This window comes from Artemia sp. Qi Xiang Cuo, chromosome 14 (assembly GCF_049724085.1).
Source record: "Artemia sp. Qi Xiang Cuo chromosome 14, ASM4972408v1, whole genome shotgun sequence".
In the NCBI taxonomy this organism is placed as follows: Eukaryota; Metazoa; Arthropoda; class Branchiopoda; order Anostraca; family Artemiidae; genus Artemia; species Artemia sp. Qi Xiang Cuo.
Genome location: NC_142807.1, coordinates 68,489,926 through 68,515,485, shown reverse-complemented (window position 1 = coordinate 68,515,485; position 25,560 = coordinate 68,489,926). Strand labels below are relative to the sequence as shown.

General features: G+C 33.6%; 1 protein-coding gene across 7 annotated transcripts in view; it reads right to left on the bottom strand.

Annotated features, from left to right (window-relative positions):
• Positions 1–17,191, bottom strand: part of LOC148944794 (uncharacterized) — a 77,076-nt gene extending 59,885 nt beyond the window's left edge. For 5 of the 7 annotated variants that reach the window (XR_016142810.1, XM_089099748.1, XM_089099750.1 and 2 more), the window contains exons 1-2: positions 17,048–17,191; positions 6,448–6,552 (exon numbers count right to left, since the gene is read on the bottom strand). Coding sequence is in view for 6 of the 7 variants with exons in the window: in XM_089099748.1 (XP_088955874.1) it covers positions 6,448–6,552; positions 17,048–17,110 (168 nt within the window). In the remaining variant the exon portion in view is untranslated. The remainder of the gene's footprint in view (positions 1–6,447; positions 6,553–17,047) is intronic. The other 2 variants (XM_089099749.1, XM_089099753.1) reach the window with 2 other exon arrangements.
• Positions 17,192–25,560: the final 8,369 nt, after the last annotated feature.

Genomic DNA, 25,560 nt, shown 5'->3' with positions numbered 1-25,560 from the left:
ATCCAATCTCCCACCTCAAAATCACAAGCTAGGCAGGGGAGTAGCGCATGATTTCAAACCAAACAATTAAAAAAAACTGAAATGGCCATAAAACTGAAAAGACGGAAATAATCTTCAAGAAAACATCCAAAACCAATCCAGAGACATCAACTCCAGGGGAGACTAAAAAAAAGTTACTGGCTAGAATGCAAGACACAGCTGGTCTTTGGCAAAATCATGATGTTCTTTTTATTTATTGAGCTTGGTAAGCTACACAAAAAATATTATTAAGTTCAGGCCTTATTAATATCGCTTACAATGAATGAACTTGATATTTTGATTTAAGAGGGAGGTGATGGGGCAACTATGAAATTTATATTTTTTTTTCCATTTGAACATCAGATGATTTTGTTAAATTGTATTTTTTGGAGGCGGTAATATAGGCGGTGAGGGACTTCTATGTGATTCTATAAATTATGCTATTCTTTTTTCATTTAGTTTGTTATGAATTTTTCCTTTTTGGGAAATCATTGAAAGGGAAATAATTGAATAAGAGTAGAATAGGTTTTATGAATTTATATTGAGGCTAATGGGCAGAGTTTTTTTTTTTTAGCTGCGAGTGTTGTATAAGGTTTTGTATGGTATGAAAATTTTCTATAGCTTTTTCTTTCCCTCACCTACAATTGTTCTATGTTTCAAATTATGAAACTTGTGTTAAAAACCATACAATACTCAAACAACAAAATTGTTTCTTCTCATCTATCATAGAACAAAATACGAAACTTAGATATTTATTGTTCCCGGAAGGATGGCATTTATGACTTTCACTAGCATCGTTTTGACCCTGGTGACAGTTAATGTCACCAGGCTCCTGACAGTTCAAGGTCATTTTTGCCTCTTTTTTTCACTGGCTACTGTATATTAGCCTGTCATTTCTTGTACATGGAACATATGTTAATTTTGCAATTAAGCCTCATTACATTTTTCTCCTTATGTACTTCAAATTTATGCAGTTCAACTATGAAATGGTGGTATTATACCAGCTATCAACACCAGAAAACATGGTTCTGACTCAAAATATATATATTTTAACTTAAAAATCCACTAAAATTTAAGAGCTTTACACCATTGTAAAGTGCTCACACTCTAGATTTTGAAAATATTCGAATTCTTTAGAAGCAATATCACTGTCTGATTCAGCAGTGAATTCAGCAGTATGGCTTCTATATATAGTATTAGTTCTACATGTAGAATTATTTCTATACAAAAAATTAGTTATATGTTTATCTTCTAAGATAATTTCTTAAACCACATTGGCCTGACATCACATAAAGAAAGAAAAACGAGCAAAAATGGGGTTTTTATAGTCAAAATTAATATAATTAAAAAAATAAGCGAATATTTCGAGAGTAAAAACGCCTCTCTTCTTCAGCGCGAAACGAAACGATGTATCAATAAAAGCCAAAAATTAAAAGAATTAAAACCAACTACCTAACAACCATAAAAGCGAGTTATTCGCCAATATCCGCGATTTGCACAAAATCCAAAAAAGCATGAACTGCCATCGACGGATACTAGCGAGCAACTGACAAAGGAAAGGAATCAATTCATTCACTCGAAAAAACAAAACGAACCTGCAATTAAATAAGTTGGAAAACTATGTCATTTGAGTTCGGATTTTAATTAAGGCATTTCTTGCAGACACCCTTTGAGACCTAAGGGGTTGTTCACGTGTTTGATTAGATGACTGGGAAAGTGGTTCAAGGTTTATTTCAGGGATTACTAACGTATCGGCTTCTCTTTTGAGAAAACCGAAATATGACTCGTTTATTCTTAAATCACCGGAATCTCTGTTGTAAGCTAGACCTAAATGTTAGTATTTATAAATTTCAACAGCTTCTCTTTAGTGCTGGAAAATACCTTTATCATGCGAAATAAAACTAGCTTGATTAAACAAAATGGTATGGTCTTGTTTTTCAAAAATATGCTCTGCAAAGGCCGAGTCAAAATTTTCTGGTTTTTTCGCTTTTTAAGTGTATTATTAATTGAAATAGAGTGCTGGGTTAATCTATCTGTTAGTCGCTGATTAGTTCTTCCGATATACCAAAGACCACACGAACAAGGAATTCTGTAGACACCGGAGTTTTCACCTATCGGTATGGGGTCTTTACCTTGATAAATTTGGGACCTGATAGTTTTTCTGGGTCTATAATAAGTGTAAATGTTATTTTTCCTTAGATTTTTTGAAATGTGATCTGAAATCCCTTTAATGTATGGGAGACCAAGATAAACTGAATTTTCCCTTTGATTTGTGTTTTCTGTGGAACTATCTGATAATCTTTTAATGCGTTTTGTAATTAAAGAATTTATTAAACTAATTGGATAACCATTCCCAAATAAAATATCTCTAAGGTGGTTGAGTTCTAAATCCAAGAAACGTGTTGAACAGACTTTCAATGCTCTATCAACTAGAGAAGTGACAACTCCTCTTTTCACAGCAGGAGAATGATTGGAGGAATAACTTAATATTCGCTTTGTTTTTTCAGTATCTTCATTTGGCCTATAAAAACCCCATTTTTGCTCGTTTTTCTTTGTTTATCTTCTAAATAAATTTTTATCAAACAGTTCAATGGTAACCGAAACTCTAAAAAACCGGCTCAATGGTAACCGAAACTCTAAAAAATGGGATTTTGGTACCAACAGATACATCAATAGAATCAGATTTTTATGCTGATTTCAAAAATATAAGTTTCATCAAGTTTAGTATTACCCATCAAAAGTTAAGTGCCTGATAAAATTTGCCTTAATTCCGAAAAAAGAGGGAAAGACCCCCTAAAAATCATAGAACCTTAATGAAATTCACACCATCATATTAAGCGTATCAGAGAACCCTACTGTACAGGTTTCAAGCTCCTATCTACAAAAATGTGGAATTTTCCATTTTTTGCCAGAAGAAAGATCACGGATGTGTGTTTATTTGTTTTTTTTGTTTTTTTTTCCCCAGAGGTGATCGTATCGACCCAGTGGTCCTAGAATATCGTGGGAGGGCTCATTGGAACGGAACTTAAAAGTTCTAGTGCCCTTTTTAAGTGACAAAAAAAATGGAGGGCAACTAGGCCCCCTCCCACGCTCATTTTTTTCCCAAAGTCACCCGATCAAAATTTTGAGATAGCCATTTTGTTCAACATTGTCGAAAATATGATAAAAATGTCTTTTAGGATGACTTGATCCCCCAAAGTCCCCAGGGGAGGGCTGAAAGTTATGAACTTTACTCAATGTTAACATATAGTATTGGTTATTGGGAAGTATACAGACTTTTTCAGAGGAGATTTTTTCTGGTAGGTGGGGGAAGGAGAGGGTCGGGGGCTATATGGAAGGATCTTTCCATGAAGGAAGTTTTCATGGGGGAAGGGACATTGCTATGAAGGGGGCACCGGATTTCCCAGCATTATTAAAGAAAAAGATCAGGAATTAAATAAAAAAAAACAAGTTTTTCAACTGATCAACTGATTGTGATTAAGAGGTCATTTTTAAAGAACTGGAAAAAAAATTCGACCTATAGTTTAAAGAGCACGGTATTGACTAGGGAGTGAACCCCCTAATATACGTGTTAAAAATTTATGAATATAGAAGTTCGTTACGTAAGTTAATTCTAAGTTACGTATATTTATTACTAATAAAAACGTTCGTAAATAAAATTAAACAAGTTTCGAGAAAGCCATTTAACCAAATATAATATGCAATTTTTTTTTAATTATTCATGTACGATGAGCCAAAATCAAAACCTGCATTAATTCAAAAACGTTCAAAAATTAAATAAAAAAACAAGTTTTTTTAACTGAAAGTAAGGAACGACATTAAAACTTAAAACGAACAGAAATTATTCCATGTATGGAAAGGGGCTGTCCCCTTCTAAATGCCTCGCTCTTTACGCTGATGTTTGACTTTCTCACAACTCTATTTTTTTTAAACAATAAAAAAACTTTAGCGTAAAGAGCGAGGCGTTGAGGAGGGGACAACCCCCTTCATATACGGAATAATTTCTGTTCGTTTTAAGTTTTAACGTCGTTCCTTACTTTCAGTTAAAAAAACTTGTTTTTTTTATTTAATGGCTCAAAGGAGTAAAACAGAAGATAGTGTGGTGCTGCCCTTAAAATTCATAGTTTTGAAACAGCCCCCCCCCCCAAATATATATATATATATATATATATATATATATATATATATATATATATATATATATATATATATATATATATATATATATATATATATATATATATATATATATATATATATATATATATATATATATAATGGAGGTTTTAAGCGATCAGTACACCCAGCAGTGAATTCAGCAGTATGGCTTCTATATATAGATTTAGTTCTATATGTATTAAAAAAAAAAAAAAAAAAAAAAAAAAAATCTAAAAAATGGAGGTTTTAAGCTATCAGTACACACAGCAGTGAATTCAGCAATATGGCTTCTATATATAGAATTAGTTCTACATGTAGAATTAATTCTATACATAAAATTAGTTATATGTCTATTTTCCATATAAATCTTTATGGCTCAAAGGAGTAACACAGAAGATAATGTGGTATTGCCCTTACATAGTTTTGAAACAGCAAAAAAGGTTTTAAGTTATCAGTACACCCAGCAGTGAATTCAGCAGTATGACTTCTATACATAGAAGTAGCCTAGTTCTACATGTAGAATTAATTCTATACATAAAATTAGTTATATGTCTATCCTCTATATAAATTTTTATAGCTCAAGGGAGTAACACAGAAGATAATGTGGTACTGCCCCTAAAATTTATAGTTTTGAAACACCCAAATTTTTTTTTTTTTTTTTTTTTTTTTTAAGTGGAGTTTTTAAGCTATAAGTACATCTATGATGGGTCAAGTTGGGAAATATATTTTGATATTGATGTTCTTGGTAATATGAAGTCATAGAAAGAATAAACATTTTACATATGTTGTGTCCCTGATGTTAAAAGGAACTTCTGGACGTGTGTTTTGCATAAGTATCAAACACAAAACATTGCCATTAGACATTGCAGTAGAGAGTAGTTCCTAACATCTTAGTACTTCTCGTTGATAAGTTTCCTAGCAATGTCCATTTGTTCTGTTAATTTCTGATTGATTTAAATTTTAAATGAATTATTTTCTTTTCCTAAAAATCGTAAAGTTTCTAAAAATTTTCAGTTTCTTAAAATTCGAATTTTTTAATTTCTTAAATTTATTAATTGTTTTTAAAGAATTTCTTAAAAAGACCTCTTTAAAGAAATAATCTTGCTTGACCCTTGCTTAGAAAAACAAAACTACACAAATTTTAAGTATAAGGTAAAATAAAAGTTCAAAATATGGATAAAATCCTTTTTAATAGACAGTGTATAGAAATTTACAAAAAATACCAGATATTTCAGTCACATATACAGTGACCATCATCAGTAGTAAAACTTAACTTTTTAGTTTTACTACTGATGTAAAACTAAAAAGTTTTACATCATGACGGTCACTACTGATGACCTCTTTATAGAGGTCATCAGTACCTCTTTACTGATGACCTCTGATTTGTGATATGATGATATGATATGAGAGGTCTGATGACCTCTGATTTACTGATACATCAGGTCACTACTGATGTATCAGTCAATAACTGATACATCAGTAGTATAAGTTCAGTTTTACTACTGATGACGGTCACTGTATATGTGACCGAAATATCTGATATTTTTTGTGAATTTCTATACACTGTCTATTAAAAAGGATTTTATCCCCATTTTTGAACTTTTATTTTATCGTCATGGAAAGGCAGTGTGGTCTCCGAAATTATCTAAGTACAAGGTATCTCACAATTCAATATCTATACCCCTTCCCTTTTAATTATCAAAATAAGAAACAAAAGACATGCAAATAATAAAAAAAGTTTAACATACACATAGATACATAGATTTTTTAAAATTTCTTTAATTAGGAGATATATCTGAATCAGCAAGTACAAAGATTAAATCTTGTAATCATTTCTGCATTTGCACTCATTTACAATGAAAATACATGTCAGTGGTTCTGTGACCCCTCCAATGCCCCCCCATCTCACATGGCTAACTATGGGTTAAGGCTCAAATCTCAAAAGAAAAGCATATGCAATATCTATTTTGCATCAATACTATGACTATTTACTATTTTAAAGAAGTAACTTCTGGATGTATCTCCCACATATAGACTAAATGTAAGACCCAAATATTGACAGTGAATGGAGCAGTCCAGATTATAGAGCCACCTCATGTGCTATTTATCTTGCTAAATATTAGTGGTAGATTTCATGGTACTACTTATATTTTCTTTCTGTTCCTTTTCTTGATTGATTTATGTTTTAAAAAGATTTTTCTTGCAATTAGTTAAATAAAATTTATATTTAAAAATGCAACGATACTTTTAAAAACAAAACAAATCACTTACATTTCTGAGGAACTTCCTGACTAGAAAGGAGCTTTCTCTTGAACATTGTACTTTTTCTATCTGATAAATTCTTGATGGCAGACTAATTGAAAGAATCATTGTTACCTAAAAAAAAAATGCTTTTTTTACATTATAGTGAACAACAATACAAATTAAAATAGTATGCATAATTTATTTATTTCTGTAGCAATTTTGAAAAAAAACATCTTCCAAAAGAGATGTTTTTCAAAAAAAAAAACCTGCACTACCAGTAAAAAAAAGAAGAAATAAACTGCAAACAAATTTTAGCCTTGGTGTAGGGGTTCATAGGAAGAACAAATTGCTTCACCATGCAAATTTGCTTCATCAAACAATAAAAAAAGTTTTTTTTTTCATTCAAGAAAATTCACATTACAACTCAAAGACTTGCAGCTACACCCGTTGAAAAAAAGTCAAGATTTATAAAATTAAGCAGTTTTCCTTGAACATCACACTTGTACTGCTGAAAATTATAATGGTAAGAATTTTGTTGAAAAGCAAGCAAACACTAATTTGTTCCCAAGTATTGTCTGCTGTTACCATGTATTTTTATTTTTTACCATATTCATCATAAAATTTAACGCACCCTCTTAAACAGGAAGATAAATTAGGAAATCATAAAACTACATTTCTGCTTATTTCAAGTTTTAATATTTGGCTCTTTAATTTTGTTTGAAAAACATCTCTTTTGGAGGATGTTTTTTTTCAAAATTGCTACAGAAAGAAATAGATTATGCATACTATTATAATTAGTACTGTTGTTCACTATAATGTAAAAAAGCATTTATTATTGGTTCTTCAGATGCTGAATTTTTATTAAATAAACTGTATGTGTGAGAATTTTTTGCACAATGTTATTATATTTTAAATCTTCAAGCAAAACACCAAAATTCTTGAATGAGACTCATTGAATGAGATGTTGAAAAACATCTCTTTTGTTTGTTTTTTTCAAAATTACTACAGAAAGAAATAAATTTTGCATATTATTATAATTTGTATTGTTGTTCACTACAATGTAAACAAGAATTTTTTATTGGTTCTTCAGATGCTGAATTTGTGTTAAATAAACTGTATTTGTAGCATTTTTACTGCACAATTTTATTTTATTTTAAATCTTCAACCAAAACACCAAAATTCTTGAATGAGACTTGCAGTGATAACGCTCTATTGGATAAAAAATGCAGATACTGGTTTCAAGGCTTCAACAATAAGGCTTTCAAAATGATAACTAAAAAAAACAAGTTTTTTTTAACTGAAAGTCAGGAGCGACATTAAAACTTAAACGAACAAAGATTATTCCGTATATGAAAGGAGCTGTCCCCTCCTCAACGCCTCGCTCTTTACGCTAAAGTTTTTTATTATTTTAAAAAATAGAGATGTGACAAAGAGTTAAACTTTAGCGTAAAGAGCGAGGCGTGGAGAAGGGGACAGCCCCTTTCATACACGAAATAATTTTTGTTTATTTTAAGTTTTAATGTCGCTCCTTACTTTAAGTTATTGTTTTTTTAGATAATTCCTGAACATTGTTGGATTAATGCAGCTTTGATTTTGGCTAACCCTACATGAATAATTAAAACAAAATTCGCATATTAATTTTGCTTTTTTTGTCTAATTGGCTTTCTCGGAATTTTGTTCTGACGTAACTTACGAATTAACTTACGTAACGAATTTCTATATTCGTATGTTTTTATTATGTATATTAGGGAGTTCGCTCCCAATTCAATAATTCGCTCTTTACGCTAAAGTTCGAATTTTGTTCGAACCACAAACCCCTGAATTACACATGTCTGTTAATTAGAATAGATAGCTCTTTTGAAAGTACTAAAAAACTTTAGTAAAAAGAGCAAGGTATTGGCTAGAGGGCGAACCCCCACATATATGTAATCATTTCTCTTCGTTTTAAGTTTTAATGTTGCTCCTTATTTTCAGTTGAAAAAAAACTTGTTTTTTTATTTAATTTCTGAGGGTTTTTTAAATAATGCTGAAAAATCTGGCGCCCCCTTCATGGAAATGTTCCTTCCCCCAAGGGATATCCTCCCCCGTAACTCCTACTCTGACCCCGACCCCCCGTCAGTGAAAAATTCCTCCTGAAAACACCTGTATACTTCCCAATAACCAAAACTATATGTAAACAATGGGCAAAGTTATAACTTGCAGCCCTTCCCCCAGGAACTGTGGGGGATTAAGTCATCCTCAAAGACATATTAATTAGATTTTCGACTATGCTGAACAAAATGGCTGTCTCAAAAGTTTGATTGGGTGACTTCGGGAAAAGAATTAACGTGGGAGGGGGCCTAGTTGCCCTCCAATCTTTTTGGTCACTTAAAAAGGACACTAGAACTTTTACTTTCCGTTCGAATGAGCCGTCTCACAATATTTTATGACTACTGGATTGATACCATCACCCCTGAAAAAAAAAACAACAAATAAACACACATCCATGATCTTTCTTTGGGCAAAAAATACAAAATTCCGCATTTTGGCAGATAGGAGCTTGAAACTCTATAATAGGGTTCTCTAATATGCTGAATCTGATGGTGTGATTTTCATTAGAGTTCTATGCCTTTTAGGGGTTGTTTCCCCTTTTTCCGAAAATAAGGCAAATTTTCTCAGGCACTTAACTTTTGATGGGTAAGACTAAACTTGATGAAACTTATATATTAGAAATCAGCATAAAAACCTGATTCTTCTGATGCATCTATTGGCATCAAAATTTCGTTTTTTAGAGTTTCGGCTACTATTGAGCCGGGTTGCTCCTTACTTACAGGTTGTTACCACAAACTGTTTGATAAAGGAAAACGAATAGAAGACTGAGATTTGGAAGAATTAATAGATCAAGAATCATGTCAGACACTAGCAGAGCTCAGAAAAACATTAGAGGTAGATGAAACCAGTTTCTAAACATATCTAGTCTTTAGACAACAATGACTAAAGCTACATAGCAATGAAACAACTCAATCATCATCAACTCTGGAACTTAACAAGGGAAAATCCTTAGATTACCTCAAGCTACAATTTAAGGTAATTTAGCAATAGGGCCAGAAGCAAGGACATTGTGTCCTTGTATTTTTCTCTTTGTTTATTAAAGAGAAACAGTAAGAATCTTTTCAAGGTCCATTATATATATACTCTTAGAAATACTTCATTATTATATCCAACCCATAGAAATGACATCACAGCAAAACTGATACCATTTTTGAGGGGTTTCTGGCTCTTTTTAAATTTCTGGAAACTTGTTTTTATAATAACATTTTACAATTAAGACTGAGGAAAAACATAATTACCATTCCTGAATAAGCTATAAATGGCAATTTTTCCTCACTAAACAGTTTTTTTAGATACAGATTTTTAAACTTTTTTTTTACTTTTAAAGACATTTTAAACTTTTAAACATTTTCAAAACACATTTTTAAACTTTTGGTTACTATTGGCTGATATGAGCCCTTTAACAGGTCACAATGTGTTCTCCCCTAAAAGCAATTATTGAATCATGAAAGAGCATAAAAAAAGCATCAAGTGATGTATTCACTTTTGTCCTAGCTAAACTATGTAAAAAACTACAAATTTACATTTTAGGTATGAGGTAAGTAAATACTTATATTTGTTTCAAAACAGTTTTTAGATTTATTCAGGGCTTCCTTTGTCCTAGGTCACAGTAACTCTTCCTCAGAAGGAAACATTATAAAATTCTGAAAACCACTCTAGAAAATTCTAAAATACTTACTTAGACCTATATTATTTCTAAAAGTGTTTTAGTTTACTTTAACCTCTCCCTAATGTGCAAATATAAAGCCCAAGCTATATATTTTCCAGTTCTTGATTTCTTCAATGTTGCATTTTTACTGTTGACATCTTTGCTATAAGAATGGCATATGGCAAAATACATGGAAAATATATAATTTGCACATTAGGGGGGAGGGGTAAAACTGAAGTGCATTAAGGAACAGAGATGTCGTTTGGGGGGGGGGGTAGTTACACCCCCCCCCCTCCAGTAGCATGGAGGAAAAAATTATTATGTTTCCCAAGCCCCTTGACTATCTGGATATTGATCCCTCTTGACCCCCAACAAAAATGCTGAAGATTTGTCCCTGTTAAGGAATGATACAAGCAATTATTTTAGAACTTTTCAAAGTTGTTTAGCCTTTGTGCTTTTATAGTAGCCTTCAAGCTTTTACAGTGTTTCATTCTAAGGAGATGTAACTGTAAACATAGGCCTTTTCTTTAAACATGCTACTCTTCTTTACCATTATTGCTAAAAGTCCTTCATCTAGAATTTATTCATTTATTAATACCAAGATACGGTAAGCTTTAACAAGCTTGTCGCACAAAACAATTATAAAAAAGTCTATAACAATGTCAATGACATAACAAAAACATACAGTAACTGAAAACAATGGAAACAATATTACTGAAACATACAATAGCATACCAACTTAACTGAAATATATCTGTTAATAATTGAAACCTACCAAAAAGTAAGCCTATAAAATAACTGTCACAAATCAGCTAATACAAAAGTAAAAATAATCTCAAAATGGATTGTGATAGGACCCAGTATAGAAATCTATAGAGGCTAAACTACTTTTGAAAAACTGGACCGTGGTCCTTGCAAGTATTTCTGATGGAAGAGAATTCTAAGTCTTCCACACTCGACTAGACAAAGAGTTTTGGCCTAATCTTTTCTGTGAACATGGTGGGTAAATTTTGTGTTGGTGTTGACGGGTACTACTGTATTCTGTAAAAGTGAAAAAGTGAGTTGGGGTGATATTATCAATATTCCTAACAATGCGACACTATAGAACAAGAAAGAAACCAGATATGAAAAAAGAGGTATTTCTGTGATATGCACCCTACCTAATATTCTTCATCTAAGTAGAACCTGTTTCTCTGATGCTCAATCCTAATGAAATATACCTATGTATGATAAAAATATCATACTTTAGAAACAAATTTGGGCTATATATTTGCACATTAGGGTGGGAGGGGTAAAGTACTTAAGTTTCTTCTGTACTTACTATAATTTTGTTAATAAAATATTAAATTTTCATCATATTTTTTTATATTTCATTACAATAGAGCATCAGAGAAACAAACTTGCTACACTTTACCCCCGCCCCCCCCCACCCGATTGTGCAAATAGGCCAAATATAACCCAAATTTGTTTCTAATATATTATATTTTTATCATACTTGGGTATATCAATGAGTTCGTGTATCTAAATGTAAGTAAGGAGCGACCCGGCTCAATGGGAACCGAAACTCTAGAAAACGGGTTTTTGATACCAATAGATATATCAAAAGAATCAGATTTTAATGCTGAATTCAAACATATAATTTTCATCAAGTTTAGTCCTACACCTCAAAAGTTACGTGCCTGAGAAAATTTGGCTGATTTTCGAAAAAAGGTGGAAAAACCCTCTAAAAGTTATAGAACCTACATGAAAATCAAACCATCAGATTCAACGTATCAGAGAACCCTACGGGAGAGGTTTCAATATCCTATCTGCAAAAATGTGGAATTTTACATTTTTTGCCAGAAGAAAGATCACGGATGCGTGTTTATTTGGTTGTTTGTTTTTTTGGTTTTTTTTTACCAGGGGTTATCGTATCGACCCAGTGGTACTAGAATATAGTGGGAGGGCTCATTGGAACGGAAATTAAAAGTTCTAGTGCCCTTTTTAAGTGACCAAAAAAAATGTAGGGCAACTAGGCCTCCTTCCCCGCTTATTTTTTTTGCAAAGTCACCTGATCAAAATTTTGAGATAACCATTTTGTTCAGCATGGTCGAAAATATGATAAATATGTCTTTTAGGATGACTTAAGCCCCTGAAGTTCTCAAAGGGAGTGCTAAAAGTTATGAACTTTACCCAATGTTAACATATAGTATTGGTTATTGGGAAGTATACAGAAGTTTTCAGGAGTTTTTTTTTATGGTCGGGGGAGAGAAGGGTGGGTCGGGGGTTATGTTGGAGGATCTGTTCATGAAGGAAGTTTTCACGGGGGAAGGAAAATTGCCATGAAGGGGGCACCAGACTTGCCAGCATTATTTATTGGTTATTGGGAAGTATACGACCATTTTCAGGAAGGATTTTTTCTGGAGGGGGGGGGCTATAGGAGGGGGTTACTCTGAAGAATATTTCCGTGGAGGATGTTTCTTTGGGGTAAGGGACATTTCTATGAAGGGGGCGCCGGATTTCCAAGCATTATTTAAAAAACGATCACAAATTAAATAAAAAAAATCAAGTTTTTTCAACTGAAATGTAAGAAGGAATATTAGAACTTAAAACGAATAGAAATTATAACATAAGTGAGGGGGTTCTCCCCCAAGTCAATACCTCGCTCTTTACGCTACAGTTTTTTTTTAGTGCTTTCAAAAGAGCTATCTATTCTAATTAAACGGCCTTTGTGATTCAGGGGTTTGTGAATCAAAACTTTTTTTTTAACTTTTAACGTAAAGAGCGTGGTATTGACTAAGAGGAGAACCCCCTCATATACGTAATAACATATACGTAATAAAAAAAAACAATAAAAAAACAAGCGATACGGCTCAATAGTAATCGAAACTTTTAAAAACGGAATTTGATGTCAATAAATGTATCAAAAGAATTGGTTTATAATGCTGATTCTAAATATATAAATTTTATTAATTTTAGTATTACTCATCAAAAGCTACGAACCTGAGAAAATTTACTCGGCTTTTTAAAGAGGGGGGAAATATCCCCTACAAGTTAAAGAATTTTAATGAAAATCACACCGTCAGATTCAGCGTATCAGAAAACCCTATTACATAGGTTTCAAGCTCATATATGCAAAAATCTGCAACTTTGTATTTTTTGCCAGAAGAAAAATATACGAATATAGAAGTTAGTTACGTAAGTTAATTTGTAAAGACATCCATTTAGCAAAAGAAAAGTAAAATTTTTATGCATATAAAAGCAGCATTAACTAAAAACCGATCAGAAATTAAATAAAAAAAAACATGTTTTTTTAAGTGAAAGTGAGGAGCAACATTAAAACTTAAACCGAACAGATTATTCTGTATATGAAGGGGGCTGTCCCCTCATCAACACCCCGCTCTTTACGCTAAAGTTTGAGTCTGTCTCAAAACTTTATTTTTTAAAAGAATAAAAAACTTTAGCATAAAGAGTGAGGCGTTGAGGAGGGGACAGCCCCTTTCATATACGGAATAATTTCTGTTCGTTTTCAGTTTTAATGTTGCTCCTTACTTTCAGTTTAAAAAACTTGTTTTTTTTTATTTAATTTCATTAGGATTGAGCATCAGAGAAACAGGTTCTACTTAGACAAAGAATATTAGGTACAGTGTATACTATACAAGTACTAAAAAAGAAATACATCATTAGATTTGCTATTCAATAGTCTCTCAAAATTTCAGATGCATAAAACACCACATTTGGTATTAATAAGAAATAATAATCTTTATATGGGGAAGGGGGAACAACTATACATCCTGCAATTTGGTTCGCCCCCAGACCATAGTTTGTATACCCCCCCCTCCCATCTGAAATCAGGTTCTTCAAAAACCTGTCAAAACTAATATAAGCTGGGTAAGCTTTATATTAACAGACTATTCAAATAGTTAAGAAATAAACTTACCTTTACAGTCAGAGTTGCATCCTGAATCCAAATTTAACATGCATTTTTGTCAGAAATGAACTTTATCCTAACTTTTATATATACCAATTCAGGGTGTAGGCCTATTCTAATTCAGGGTATTTATTTGCACATTAGGGAGGGGAGTAAAGTTCATTTCAATGCAAATGAATGCAAGATTTGGATTCAGGATGCCATTCTGACTATAGAGGCAAGTTCAAACTTTACCATCACCACCTCCCCTAATGTGCAAATATATACCCTGAATTGGTAGCCAATATATTGGGTAAAGGTACCAATTATTTGACAGTTTTTGTAAAAAAAACAACCAGTTTTTCTACTCTGGAAGTCCTGATTTAATGACTTTTGATTTTAAAAAAAGTTGCTATATGTAGGGAAAACATCTAGGAATCTAATTGTTTGATGATAAGTTTGAAGTTTTATCTAAGACAGGTATAAAACTCCAACTTTCCAAAATTAAAGCATTTTCACCTACAAATTTGACACAACAAAAAATATGGCACCTTGATTTTTTTGTCCCTAAAGAAAACGGTATAGTATTTGTCAAGCTGTGGTACAACTTTCAACCCAACAGGTGGCAGAATTTTGAAGTCAGATCCAGAAAATCATTGTGATTTGTTATCTTCAACTATTGCCTCATTACAAACTTGTCTTTGTCTTGTCTCCTGCTAAGCTGAAAGAAACTAACAAAGAAGCCAGTTTGTTCTTGAGTTTTACACAGCATAAACTTGAGTTAGTGGCATATAATACACAAGTACCAAAGTTCCTTCCCCCTACAACAAAAAAAAATCCAATAAAATTCTCAAATTTGAAAAGCATTATTTTCCATGGGGAAGGGGGTATTTTCTGGGGGGGGGGGGATTGTCCACAGGAGTGGGGGGGGGGTTCCACAGGGGGAGGGGGAGGTAAATGCCTAGAACTGTATTTCCTATTTAAGATTATTAAAAATTGTGACACTAAGGAGTTTAACATGTTTCACTAGCATTTTGGAAGGGATAGGGTCTAGGAAAATGAGTGAATTTCAAAAAATTAAGAAGTTTATTGTCATTAAATTTGATTTAGTGGATTTTATTTTCATATGCAGATTCTTAGCTTCATCCAAAACATAAGTTAGGATTTTTTTTTTGTTGGGGGTCACTTTTTATATTTTTATGACATGGTTCTTACCCCCCCCCCCCCCTAGAAAATAAGATTTTCCAAATTTGAGGATTTTTTCTTTAGTTTCATTGATAAGTGCTAAGGGAAGGGAAAAATGACTTCCATGGGAACCTCTGCAATTTTTGGCAGTAGTGGGCTGAATAAAGTAAACATACCACTCAATGCCTTTTTGTATGCTCTTTCCAAATATAATAAACATTTTTGTAAGAAATGAATTTTACCCCCCACCCCTATATATACCAATTCAGGGCATATATTTGCACAATAGGGCATGGGTGTGGGGGGAAAGTTTAAACTTATCTCTCATTTACATAAGAAGTAAAATTTACCCCTATCCCCCTAATGTGCAAATGTATACCCTGAATTGGTATATATAGGGGTGGGGGTAAAATTCATTTCTGACAAAATGATTATTATATTTGGAAAGAGTATAAAAAGGCTACTATGAATAATGAAAAATTACCCAATTTTCTTTAGTATATTTTTACCTTTATGGTACTATATGCCTCACTGTTGTTTTCACTTGATTTGGGAAAATTGGCTCTACCTTTGCCCCCCCCCCCTAGGATTTTGACAAATTAAACCACTGGATATAGTCTTAGGCAATAAACCTATACAGAAATTAAAAAATTCATTTTTCACAGATTAGCTTTATTTGACATTGTGTAGGCTATAAACTGTTGATGAGAAATAAGCACAAAACATGATGACACACCAATAAAATGGCACTAGGCTATGACACAATTGTGACAACAGCAACTACTATATTTGGATTGGAGAGACCAATGAATAAAAAATATAAATGTTGTTTCTTTTTTTCTTGGTAAAATTCTCCTTGAGTTACTTTTACCTATCTTGGAAAGGGGTGAGGTTAGGAAAATGAAACTTTCAGGGATGGGTCTACAGGCTAAAATATGGGTAAAGTTCTATGAAATCATATTATTGAGTTAGGACTAATGTGAATACACAATTCAATGCATTTTTTTAAGCTGATTACAAATATAATAAGCATTTTTGTCGGAAATGAATTTCAGCCCCCCCCCCCGATATAGGCTATCCCTAACATAACCTAACCTAACCCTGTATTGGCCTATATAGGGGGGGGGGCTAAAATTCATTTCCGAAAGAAATGCTTATTATATTCATAATCAGCATAAAAAAAGGCATTGAATCATGTATTCACTTTAGTCCTAACCCAATAATATGATTTCATAGAACTTTACCAAAATATGTCCTGGGAAGGTATTTTGAAGTACGAAGTACTTATCTCCTTTCCTTCTCTCTCTAGAGGATCCTGAAATTTGCCTACATGACAGGTCTATACCTACTGAAATTTTGACTAAACAACATTTTACCTTAATTTTCAGTTATAAGATTCTTTTTCTCTGGCTTTAGTTCTGAAAATGCAATTCTGTTATTTGAGTAGTATTTTAAGCCATATCAATTTTAATTTTCAAAATTTAGGAAATGTATTTGCATATCTTTAAAAATCTATATATCAGGATTGAGCAAAGTTGTGAAGCTAAAAACAATTTTGTTAAACTTCCTTTTAAGCTGAAGATTTATATTACAAGGTTTCACTTTTATAACACACAGATTTTTAAAGGTCATCAAAGGTCAGGACCCTCTAGAGGGAGAAGGAGTGGAGGTAGGTACTTCAAAATACCTTCCCGGGACATACTTTAGCTATCTACATACTTTTCCTTATCTGATTTCTGCCCTATACTAGCCTGCATCTTTACTGTGCTTTCAACAAATTATTTTCCCTAGCCTACTATATGGATTTTATTTACCCAAAAGACTAGAATTCGAGCTGAAATCTGCCTACTCCACATGGAATGGATAAGCTTACACATTCCTACGATAATCTTGCAAGAGATAGTCAAAAACAGGGCACAGCATTCATAACTTTCCTCAGTATATTGTCTAGGCTACTACTACCACTTAAACATCCAGATAGTTCCTATCTGAATAGATATAAGGATTATGAAATGTATTTTATTTAAAGATAGCGAACAATGCTGGCTATGAATAACACAAAATTAGTGGAAAAGAATTAATATTTTCGTGAGTGGCGAACAAACTCCGTCCCCCAAGTTATTCCCAAGGTACTGTATATAGTAATTTGGAAGAAATAAATACACATTGTGTGTGTCTTTCAATTTACCCTAACTCCCCGCACCTGACACTCCAACCTAAAATTGAGTCGAAACTATACTATTCCCAAAATATTTTAAATTATTTGAAAAATTGAGTCCATGTGATTTGATTAAATAAACATATCATTTATAGAGTACACTTTTGGGAGGCTCTTGTAATGTTGGCCTAGCAAAAGTATCCGTAAGAGCTCGCTCGAAATAAAACTACTTAGGAACAGAGAGTTTTTCCCCCACTTTAAGACACCTCACCCCACTCCCAAAAAATGATATAATATTCTCAGCCCAAAGAAAGATCTCGGAATGGTTCAAAATAATCAGGCGCCCAATACCAGCCATCCCCACCAATATAAAGCCTATGTGTAAACATGAAGCAACTTGCATTATCTGTGACCCTTGTCCTTGATTGTGGGGGATCAGGCCACCCCTGAAAACTCATTTATTTAAACTTTCCAGTATTTTTGTAAGATAACTTTCTCAAATTTTTGGATGTCTCTGAGGTCGTGAGGGGTGGGTAGGAAAAAATATGAAAGGAGGGACGCTGGTTACCCTCTAAGAGCTTAAAACTCTTAAAAAAGACACTAAAACTTTTAATTTATAATTTAAATGATATTGCAGATATCACCGTATAGTGTCTTTTGCACCAACATTTAAGTTTATGCTTAATATCCTTAAATATTCCTTAGATATTTCAGATTCACTATTTTGATTACTTGGATGTACATATCGTCTATTGCTTTATTTTGTCAGACTCCTCAACATTCTCTGAAAGCTCCAACTCGATACACTTAGGTGTTCCTGAGATATTGCAAATACGTAATTTTGACAACCTAAATACATATAGTATCTGTTGATTTAGTTTAACATACTCCTCAGCATTTCCTGAACGTTTCAAGTTAATACCCTTAGCCGTTCCTGGTAGTTTGCAGATATGCTTTTTTGACAACCTGGATACGTTTAACGTCTCTTGATATGCTTCACCATCACAGTCAACATTCTCTTAAAGTTTCAACTTAATAACCTTAACCGTTCCCGAGATATTGCAGATGTGACCTTTTGACAACCTGAATACTCAGTGTCGTTTGATTTAATTTAAAATCCTCCTCAGCTTTCCTCCGGAAGTTCAAACTTGATACCTTTAACCATTTCTGAAATACTATGCCTATTTGGATCCATATGAAGTCTTTCGATTTCATTAAATATTCCCCTCAAATTTCTCTGAGTTTCAAATTAATACCTACAGCCCATCTTGAGAAATTGTATGTACGCCTTTATGGCAACTTGGATGCACAAGCTGTGGCTGTTTTAGGCCTGTGTAGGGGAATAGCTGCCCCCCTCCCCCAGTTTTCCAAAATATGACAATAAATTTCTATTATGTTATATAAAAGGTAAATCCTGCCCCCCCCCAGATTCTGATGCATAGAACGACTACACTGCGCATAGTGTATTCTCGTTTAGTTCAACACCCCCTAAAAATTTCAACTTACATAATTTAAAACCCTTGCCTCGGTGTCAGCGAGGGGGGGGGGGAGAGGTCATGTTATTCCTGGAGGCCTATTTATTGGACCTTACGACAATTTAGAAAAAAATAGCTATCTCAATTGCTGATCGTATGTCTTTGGGAGTTACCGGATGGGTAGCTAAAAGGGCGTAGGAGGAGGACTAGTTTCCCAGTAAAGTAGAACAGAGATTGTGATTAAAAAATGAAAAAAAAGTTTCTGCTCATTTGGTGAGCAAGAAAAATAAAACGAGGAATTAATACCCAGTTGATAGGCTCGTGCTTAATTATGACAGAGCTATTAGCACTAAACTTTCTACAATGTATTTCATACATGACATCAATCACTGAAAAAGGCAACACCCTTTAGCTACTTTGATGTTTTTGGCACTAAAACAAGATTTTTAAAGCTTCTTATCATGGTTGCAGTGACAGGAGCAGCCTAGTAAAGAGCAAACCATAGCCCAAAGTAACCAAAAGTTTATAAACACCTTTTAAAAATATAGTCTAGTGCCAAAAATTGCCATTTTTGGCTGATTCAGAAACGACAACAATTATTTCGATTAATCTTAACAGTAAAATGTTATTTTGAAAACAAATTTGCAGGCGCTTTTAAAAGAGCCTGAAACCCCTCGAAAACGGCACCGCAGCAAAAGGAAATAGTACACCAGAAGAGACTATCCTTACCAATACAGAATGTGGTTAAGAGAAACTCACATCTAGCAGTGTTTTGGACAAGGTTTCACTGGCAAAAAGAATTAGAATGTTCGATGTGGTTCTAACAGCTTTGGTGGTACATTCTAGGATTGCTTATTCCTTTGCAAACTTCCTTGGCTGCGAGGTAAACTTTCTTAGTTATCAAACGAAAAAAAACCAGTTTCAAAAGCTATCTTCATTTCAATATTTTAACTGGCGTCTCAGTACCAAACAGATCTTTCTCAAGAATTGTAGCGATAATTGAAATTTTGTGGCTATAAAGAAAGGGACTGGGCTTAGTTGCGGTAATAAATATTGACCGCGTCAAATGTAATATCGTACTTTAAAGCTGCGAACTTACACCTTATAAGTTCTCCGATAGCGCCGCTTGTAACGCTAAAGATTGTGCCATCAAGGCCTGCGCCACAGCAATGGGGAGTCAAGTAAATTTATGACCGCGCCACCCTCAATTATTGAGAAAAAATAAAATGTGTAGAAATATAAATCTGACCTCTTTTTCTTTAGCTATCTGGAGATCAGATTCCTGGGAACATACCTTGGAGACATGCGAACTAATTACCTGTTATTAGACTGGATACAGACATATAAAATGAAATAAACACAGGTAAAAAGTAATAGATTTATTGAGACTTACATATTTAGGTGAACAGCAGTGGATCAGTTCAAATGACAACAACAGTGACTGGGATACAACAATAATGATAGAATCGCAGAGCTCTAACGCCGAAATAATTCTATCTGAATGATCCTGAATCTGATTTACGAATCCTTCCAAAAAGCACTTTTACCCCACTATCAAACGTAGTTTTTTTGTCCTGCGCTCTAAGAACTGGCTCACAATTGGCTCAAGTGGCCCAAGGATGCGAACCCTTCGTCCAATAAATTGTTTTAAATATTTCTGATGATTCAAACGTTCACACAGCTCTTATAATTTAAACTTCCTGAAAAACATTGAGTGTAGCATCTTTTTTATTGCCCACTATCTTAGTGAAATCCAAAGCTTGGATAGCACCGTTCTTTGTCTGAGGTTAACTGCAATTTTTGTCTTTGCTGATTAAGGACTTTTCTTTCTTTTTGAAACTAGATTTAAACTTAATTAGAGGAAGTCGCAATTATCTTCAGAAACAAGGAACTTTATTTTTGTATTTTAAATATATTGCATTTCACTCACGGTACATATTACTCTTCCTATAAATTAATGACGTCCCGACATTAAGATTTGTTTGCCTTTGGGCTTTTGAAATGTTCGAAACTTATGAGCAATTTATTCTACATAATTTTTTTTGGCGTTGAATTATTTCATGTTTGTATTTTGGCTTACTCTGGAGTCCTAAAAATTTTCTCTATTACTTTTCTTATTTTATTTTACGTCCCAATTTAAAATTAATCTACTGGACTAAGATCATTCATGGTTCTAGGCTAGCTACAATGCTAAAGATTTTTTTCTATATCTAACACTGATTACTTTTACATTTCCAACAAGGTTTGGTCTATTCTACCTTCACATAAGATTTTTTTTAATTCCCTTTTTACAAGCCTTTGTTTTTTTGATTTTGCTGTCTATATGGCCCATTACTTTCTATCTACGCTAAATTAAATGAATAGCTCGGCAACACTACGTATAACTCTATCTGGTCATCTAACACTACATACGAGAACGATTTAAAACACACAATATTGGGTTTACCATGTTCACTGGTAACATTTGAACACGTTCACCGGGGATGTTTGCTACGCAACGTTAATGATAGGATATTGGGATTTTTGAGTTATCAAAGTTATTAAGAAGTAAAATATGTAAATTCACATCTATTTCATCACCATTCGAGTCTTTAGTGTACTTAATCCTTCTGTTCTAAATTATTGTCCTTCACTCTTTTCGTCTTGGCAAAAATTTTTAAAGCACTTACGTTATGGTTTCTTCATAGGACAGTTCAAGCACGATTGTGTTCACACGACAAGCTTTCTTTAATTGCCAATTGGGAAATGATGCTTCCAATTACAGGCATGGTAATATACTATCAGAGTTCATTCTCACCTGATTTTTGATAGTTCATAGGGTGCCTGATCATTAAGGGGTCGAACACTGGGATTGCGTTTATTTTATTCTCAGCATATCATTTTTGGGATATTTTGAGGCACAAAGAGAATTTATTCTTGTATAAAATTGTTCGTTCTTATCTATTATAAAATTGGTAGATCATGGCTTGCGTCTATTCACCTTTGGGGTGATTCTTAGGTTAATCACGGGGGAATTGCAGTTTGGATTTGGAACAAATTGACATCAAACAATAGTGACTCCTTCAACATATTGTCTTTAACTAGTGGGAGGGGCATATTGTCACTGAGGGGTTGGTCACTGGGGTTAATTTTGGTTTCCAGGTCCATTTTTTAGAAACTATCTCGTCACATTTATGGGATAACAGAGATATAAACTTTCCACAAAGAAGGGATAGGATGGATTCCGCGAGATGGTCGAAAGGAATTCGATGCGTGAATCCGTGTTATACAAATAATTTTCAGGATCATCAAATATCATAACTATACAGTCAAATGGTTCATGTGCCCATAGGGATTATCATGGGCTATATTTAGGTACTTATATCTTGTTCTGTTTGAGGGGGTTCTCAGGATTTATGTGATTATATAGTTCGATAATGCACTGATTATATAGTTCGAGATTCAAATATAATGTTACCTGATACGTAATATGGTTCATGGTCGAGGAAACAATGATCAAAAGTAACTGTTGTTTTCGTAGGCGTAGCTGGGATGAAAATTGGCAGGAATCTATGGTGAGTACTCTTCGTTGGTTGAGGTGTGATGAAAATAGATGCTACTAGGTTGTATCTGCACTGGACAACTCATTGTAATGCTCGATATCCAATATGTCAATCCACTTCCTGTAATCAAAATAACGTGGCAGAATCACACCTTCTTTAAAGTAAACACTCATAGTACAAATAAGTCACGTATTGATTGGGTACATGAATTTTACGCTACGAGACAGAGTTAAATAAATACACTAATATTAGTACACAAAACGAAATTTTTACCCTGTTGGATAAAATATATGTGTGAAGTTCCCATTGGGAAATTCAATACATAGAAGTTTTTTCTAAGTTGTTATAGCCTAACGACGATATAAAAGATTAATTCTTTAACTTTAAGTGTGGTCTCTTATTATGCTTTCTAATATACACTACTACATACACTTTATTTTAACTTCTTTCAACACTTAACTAATTTTACATTAGATTTAAAATAATCATTTAAACAGAGTTTATGCTACATGGTTAATTTTGAGGTCCAATTTTACAACATATTTCATGCCTGCATTGTTCACGCACGTCCGTGCTGTTTAAGAAACGCATATTGAAGCATCGTAACCGCACGGTTTTACGTAAACGATACTACAAAGAGGGAACAAGACATAGCGAGGACGAGTGGAGACCTCTACACCCACTCGTTTTCTAATGTCTTCCCTTTTTCTTGACTTAGACGTTCTCATTGGGTTCCTGATTTAACCTCTGCATTTCAGCTGTTTCCCCGTGTTCTTCTCTTGGTTTTCGCTTTCTTAGTCTCAGGATTTTTATATAATTATAAGTCAGTAAGAATCTCCTGGTCAGGGAAATCACGAACACGAAACATACGGTCAGTAGTATGTTCCACCAGAAATTGGATGAGAATAATCCGTATCTATCATCCACATACGTTAATCTTTGGTCTTCATTTGTAAATAGGGGAATTTGGGATTCTAATGCTTCTTTTATTTTTGTAAGCTTTAATGTTCTTTTATTTTTTTCTATTTTGGACCATATTGACGTTCTCATTTCTTCATTTTCTATATTGGGAATAGTGTACGACGGGTCAATGGCCTTGAAATTGATTATTTTGGGACTCATTATCTTTGTGCTCGTAGTAATTAACGGCGTTCGAACGGTTGACTCTTTAGTTATAAGTTGACATCCTTGTTTTATGGTTACCGTACCCACACCTTGTAACAATATTTCTGTCTTATTGCTTGGGTCTATTCTTTCTGAATTAATATAACAAGGCAAGGTTCCAACAGTTGCTTTTGTAAGAAAATATAACCAAAGATCATTTCTAAGGTGTATGGATATTTCTCGCTTAGTACTTTCTATCACAGCTTCTTTCAGTTAGACTGGATGCATCGTACTGGAATGGTACGGGTAGATTTTTTATATTAAAGGAAATTATTCGAATTAATTATATGCAAATTTTTAATTAGAATTTGTTTTCGGGAACTGATGCATGTTGAACAGACTGTATCAGACGGTTTTGATTCATGCGAAGCCATGATATACGTTGAACAAAATTTTTCTATAGCGTTTTATAATTGTATGATTTTTACTCGTAAATTAAAAGTTTTTTTATATGATTATTCCTTTAAGACACTTATCCATAAAAATATCTTAATCCTAAATCGATTAAGTGTATGTCAATATAACGGGTTTTTAACCGTACTATACGGTTACGTTGGTATTTTTTCATCGACTTCTTGCGGTTTTTTCCTTTTCGGTTTTGCTTTCGGTTCAATGTAAAATTTCTTGTATTGTTTTTTTCACAACTTCTTTGCCTGTTAATTCTGTTTCTTTCGCGTGCGCAGCTGCTGAAATCGGTTTTGATTTTCCTATTTCTTTAACTACTATATGGTCTGATTCGCCATCAGACTCTTCGGAATTGGTTTCCGATGATTAGAACTTTTAGAGGTTGCACCTCGCGTTTTTGAGGTATCACCTCCCCTTCCTTCGTAAATTTCTACTCCTCTGGAAGTAAAAGGTTTATTCCCTAAGTCTTCGCCTTGAGTTTTCAACTCGGGAGATTTGAAAGATTCTTGAGAGCTTTGGGAGGAATCAAGAGTTTTTGCGGGGTTCCTCCACTGTTTGAATGCCATGTCTTCAGGGGGATGGGGCATTTTTTGCACTAGGGTTTCTCTCCATGAAGTCCACTGTTTAGCCTTGACCTTGGACACAGTCATATCATGATCTTGGTCTTGCTGGTCATCCTTGAGAGTTTTATTCTCGGGGAATGTTCTTTAACTCGTTTTTATGGGGAAATTTATTAAATCCATAGCTTCTCGCAGATTTGTTTTAGTTGAATCTTTGGGAGGAGTTTTCTTTACAGTAATACCGGGGGTTTCTACAGCTCTGTTTAATTCCTCCTGTAAAGACAGGGGCCTTTCTATTGGTGTTGCAGGGGAAACCATATCGTCTGGAAATCTTTTGGGGGGACATGGGGTCAAAATTCTATCGGGTAAAATTGGGTTTTTGGAGATATTGTATAATCTAATTCTCCTGCGCTCGCCGACGAATAACTTTTTGGATCTTTTGGTGTTTTTATTTTAGGAAAAAATCCTTGTATTAGGGATTTTTTCTTAGGAATAACTAGATTTTTCATTGCTAAAAATTCTTCCAAATTTTCCTCATCACTGTCATCTTCAAGTCTCGCTTGAAATTAAAGGGTTTTAGCTCTGCCAATCTTGATCTAGGGGGCTCATTTTCTGCATCTGACGAATCGGTAGACGAGGGACGCGGTACCCATCTTTCTGGAAATTTGACTCTTTTTATTCGGTTAATATGTGCCTTGTAAGTTCTTCCGCTACCAGGGTATTCCATTTTAAAGTATAATCGTTATCGTACTTTTTGACTATTCTGTACTGTCCAGAATATTTTTTGGAAAGTTTTTTTCCTTCCGTTTTTGCCTCGTTCTTTAGGTAGACGCTGTCTCCTACTTTGAAATCTATACTCCCCTTGACTTTGGGTTGGTTTCTTAGCTCTTGGTTTATTTTACATTTTTCCAACTCTTGCCTAACTATATTATAAGTTTTCCTCATCCTATTTATGTATTCTTGTTTGTAATCCTCCGAGTTATTATAATACTGCCAAGATTCAATAATCTCGTCATAGGGGAT